The sequence below is a fragment of the Olea europaea genome, unplaced genomic scaffold, assembly GCF_002742605.1.
Source record: "Olea europaea var. sylvestris unplaced genomic scaffold, O_europaea_v1 scaffold428, whole genome shotgun sequence".
In the NCBI taxonomy this organism is placed as follows: Eukaryota; Viridiplantae; Streptophyta; class Magnoliopsida; order Lamiales; family Oleaceae; genus Olea; species Olea europaea.
This window is the reverse complement of record NW_019262587.1, coordinates 375,962-380,057: the sequence shown is the minus strand read 5'-3', so window position 1 is coordinate 380,057 and position 4,096 is coordinate 375,962. Positions and strand designations below refer to the sequence as shown.

The 4,096-nt window shown below is 39.7% G+C and overlaps 1 protein-coding gene across 1 annotated transcript in view; it reads left to right on the top strand.

Moving 5' to 3' along the window:
• The first annotated feature begins 303 nt into the window (after positions 1-303).
• LOC111387834 (beta-glucosidase-like) overlaps positions 304-4,096 on the top strand; it is an 8,328-nt gene continuing 4,535 nt past the window's right edge. The window contains exons 1-9 of the mRNA XM_023012432.1: positions 304-452; positions 761-830; positions 951-1,009; positions 1,103-1,178; positions 1,299-1,376; positions 1,483-1,570; positions 1,651-1,951; positions 2,037-2,152; positions 2,244-2,461. Of these exons, the coding sequence (XP_022868200.1) occupies positions 321-452; positions 761-830; positions 951-1,009; positions 1,103-1,178; positions 1,299-1,376; positions 1,483-1,570; positions 1,651-1,951; positions 2,037-2,152; positions 2,244-2,461 (1,138 nt within the window). The 5' untranslated portion in view covers positions 304-320. The remainder of the gene's footprint in view (positions 453-760; positions 831-950; positions 1,010-1,102; positions 1,179-1,298; positions 1,377-1,482; positions 1,571-1,650; positions 1,952-2,036; positions 2,153-2,243; positions 2,462-4,096) is intronic.

Here is a 4,096-nt window from a genome sequence, read left to right as displayed (position 1 = left end):
ACTCTTGGTGCCATTGTGTACGGCACATTGGATATTAGTATAGTAAAATAATGTCAATTTGTACAACATTAATATATTATTACTAAATAGTAAAAATTGAATTTTCATCGTTGACGCCGCAGGTTTATATCTTTCCCTGAGTTGAGAGATAAATTCATGCATGGGCTCATTGATTTAAGACTCTAGGTGGGTAATTCTTGCATAGGCTCATTCAACTAATTCTCTATAAATAGCCAAACAGGCAGAGGTCGAAGAGCACAATCAATTTACAGAACTTCAAATTTCTCTTTTCATTTGTAGCAATGGAGAATAAGAACACCATGTTGACTACCAAAACTGATGCCCCGCTACTTCTGGGCGGTGGTCAGTTCGCCAGACACACCCAATCCACTATCAAGCGCTCCGATTTTCCCAAGGATTTTCTCTTTGGTTCTGCAACGTCGGCTTATCAGGTTATGTTTTTAGAAGAAGTGATAACTGAGCATGTGAGATGATCCATGCACACGAATTAATGAACAAATATTTGTATATTTTGCCCTTGTTTGAGCCCTATTTAGAGAAAGAGCGTATTTTGAAATAGTAGATTGATGGAGATTGTGTTGTTAAAAATTAATGGAAAGTATTAGATTTGCATGTAATAATATTTTATTGGAGAATGTATGGTTGAAAATAAGTTTTGAGAAAATGAATTTTTAGAAAAGTGGGGCTCAAACAAGTTTATTGCTTCTTATTGGTTTGTTAACTTTGCCGTCTATTTCAGGTTGAAGGTTGTTGGGCCAAAGATGGTAAAGGCATGAGTAATTGGGATTGTTTCACACAGAGGCAACCTGGTCTTTCCTTTATCTCAAGTCTTCTTCTCTTTGTGTGTGTGTGTGTGTGTGTGTGTGTGTGTGGATTACAATTATATGGTAATTGCTGAGCATAAAATTTCATTGGATTCGGAGTGGCAGATAAAATTGCAGATGGTAGCAATGGATGTGTTGCTATTGACCAATATAATAAGTTCAAGGTACTCGTGCATATCATTGTTAATCATAAAGTAATGCAAGTTGGGAAAATAGGTTGCAATAAGTTTTACTCATCATATTTACCATCAATGCAGGAGGATGTGGCGTTGATGAAGAAAGTAGGTTTGGATTCTTATAGATTTTCAATTGCATGGACTAGAATCTTGCCAGGTATATAAATATAATATACGAATGAAAATTAGAAAGGTGGAATTTTTACCTAGATTATAACGAACACGTGAACAAATCATAATTCAAGGAACTCTTATTCGATTTAAATTTGTGTTTTAGGAGGAAAATTATGTTATGGCGTGAGCAAGGAAGGAATTAAGTATTACAGTGATCTTATAGATGCACTCTTAGATGAAGGTTTAATACCATTAAAATTCTCCTGTCTGAGCTTTATTTTTATTTACTTTATTCACGAATAGAATTCAAAAGTTTCATTCAGTTAATTTAATTACTTCTTGTATAGGAATCACTCCATGTGCAACTATCTTCCACTGGGATGTTCCTGAATGCCTAGAAAAAGAGTATGGTGGCTTCTTAAGCCCCGAAATTGTGTAAGTTAACTCAAATTTGCATAAGCAAGCTCATTTTCTGGTGAACTATACATATTCTGATAAAATTTTGTGTATTACAGGAAGGATTTTAGTGATTTTGCTGAGGTTTGCTTCTGGGAATTCGGTGATCGAGTGAAATATTGGATCACAATGAACGAGCCATGGTCCTTTACATTACAGGGTTATGTATTAGGCTCTTTTCCGCCATGTAGGGGTTCTAATACTCCAGCGTCTCTGGAACAGGATTACTGTCATCACAGATGTCATGTGGCTCCGACTATTTGCCCCAATGGAAATCCGGGCACAGAACCATATATTGTGGCACATAATTTGATACTTTCTCATGCAGCAGCAGTTGATATATACAAGCAAAAATATCAGGTTTGCATTTCATTATCATGCAAGTGCATAAATTAGTCATTGTAATTTAATTTTGGGTGAATTCTGGATTGATACATTTATACAGGCACATCAAGGAGGCCAGATAGGGATCACAAATGTCTCATGTTGGTATGAACCTCTTACTGACACTCAAGCAGACAGAGACGCTGCTTCAAGGGCTCTCGATTTTATGCTAGGATGGTAAGTAGCTAAGTGAACCCACACTTATATAGACATAGACGAGTCTCATAATTTGGATCTTTTATTTCCTCTCCCCTTTTATCTATTTCAGGTTTGTAGCACCTATAGTAACAGGTGATTATCCACAAAGTATGAGAAAAATAGTGGGAAATCGTCTTCCCCAGTTTACACGAGAAGAGATGAAGTTGGTAAAAGGATCGTATGACTTTTTAGGCATAAACTATTACACAGCTAATTATGCCAGCCACCAACCTTTAAAGCCAGGCTCTCCACCGGATTACAATACAGACCGCCTTGGTAGATATACAAGTAAGCATTAGGATTTTTTTCTTTTACAGATTTAAGCTTTATTGATAATGACATTTGTTGGGAAAACACCTCCCAATGAATGTCCAAGAAACAAACTAAGTTGGCAAAGTGAAAATTTCCAAAATACTTGAAGAACAAGAAAATGAGGAAGAAATGAATCCAATGGAATATATGATAATCAATGTGTTAGGATTACTTGAACAAGCCTCAAGTTAATCCCCAAGAAAGAAAATACCTTTGAATTTATACCCAAGATGAACAACCATCTATCTTGTAAAAATTCTCTCCAAAGTTTTCTCTCTTTTCTCTCTAGGTCTTGTGTTGTGTATGTTACATGTGAAAGGGGGGAGAAAATGGCTATATATAGCCTACCGGGGCGCCTAGGCGCCACTCTTCTGGCGCCTAGGCGCCATGTTTCTGTCTTGAAGCAGAAACGGGGCGCCTAGGCGCCTGGACATGGCGCCTAGGCGCTGCTGCTCTTCTCTTCCTCCAGCTTTTTTTTTCAGCTTCTCTTCTTCTCACAATTCTCCACCTCGTACATCATTTGATAGACCTCAAATTTTGGACGAACACAAGGAGAAGAAACAAGCACCAACTCGGCTGCATCATTCAAACCATGATTGCCTACGTACCCATAACTCGGGATCAAGCCTCCGTAGTTCACCTTCATATACTCCACCTCATTTCAACCTCGCCCCGAAGGGCCATGCCCTCTCGGGCATATCAACACGGACTAATGTGAAGCAAGTCCAAGCAATGTTGAAACTTGCTACCCGTCACAACTTTGGTTAACATGTCAGCTGGGTTCTCATTTGTGTGCACCTTCGAGAGTGAAATGTCACCTTCCTCTATAACATCACGCACAAAATGATACCTGACGTCAATATGCTTGGTTCGAGCATGATGAACCTGATTCTTAGCCAAGTGAATCGCACTCTGGCTATCACACCACAAGTCCACACAATCCTGCTCAATCCCCAAATTATTTAGAAGACCCCATAACCACAATGCTTCCTTCACTCCCTCTGCCATGGCCATATACTCGGCCTCTGTGGTAGAAAGAGCAACTGTAGCCTGTAACATCGATCGCCAACTAACTGGGGCACCATGTATGCCTTTCAAGTACCTCAGGATCCACTTCACAGCTTCCCAGTGTGCCTTCCCCGGATTCGCCATGAATCTACTGACCACACTAACTACCTGCGAAATGTCTGGGCGTGTGACCACACTCACCGCCTGTGAAATATCTGGGCGTGTACACACCATGGCATACATCAAACTACCAACTGCACTAGCATAAGGTACACGATCCATGCGTACATTTTCTTCCGCTGTAGTAGGAGACTGTTTACCAGAGAGCCTGAAATGTGGAGCCAATGGAGTCACCACCGACTTTGCACCTTGCAACCCGAACCTAGTAATAACCCGCTCAATGTAGCTTTTCTGACTCAAGAACATTCGCCGGTTCATCCTCTCTCTTCTGATCTCCATACCCAGTATTTTCTTAGCAGCCCCCATATCCTTCATCTCAAACTCTTTACCAAGTTGAGATTTCAACTTATCTATCTCTACCTTGCTTTTCGAAGCGATAAGCATATCATCCACATACAATAGAAGATAGATATAGTTACCTCC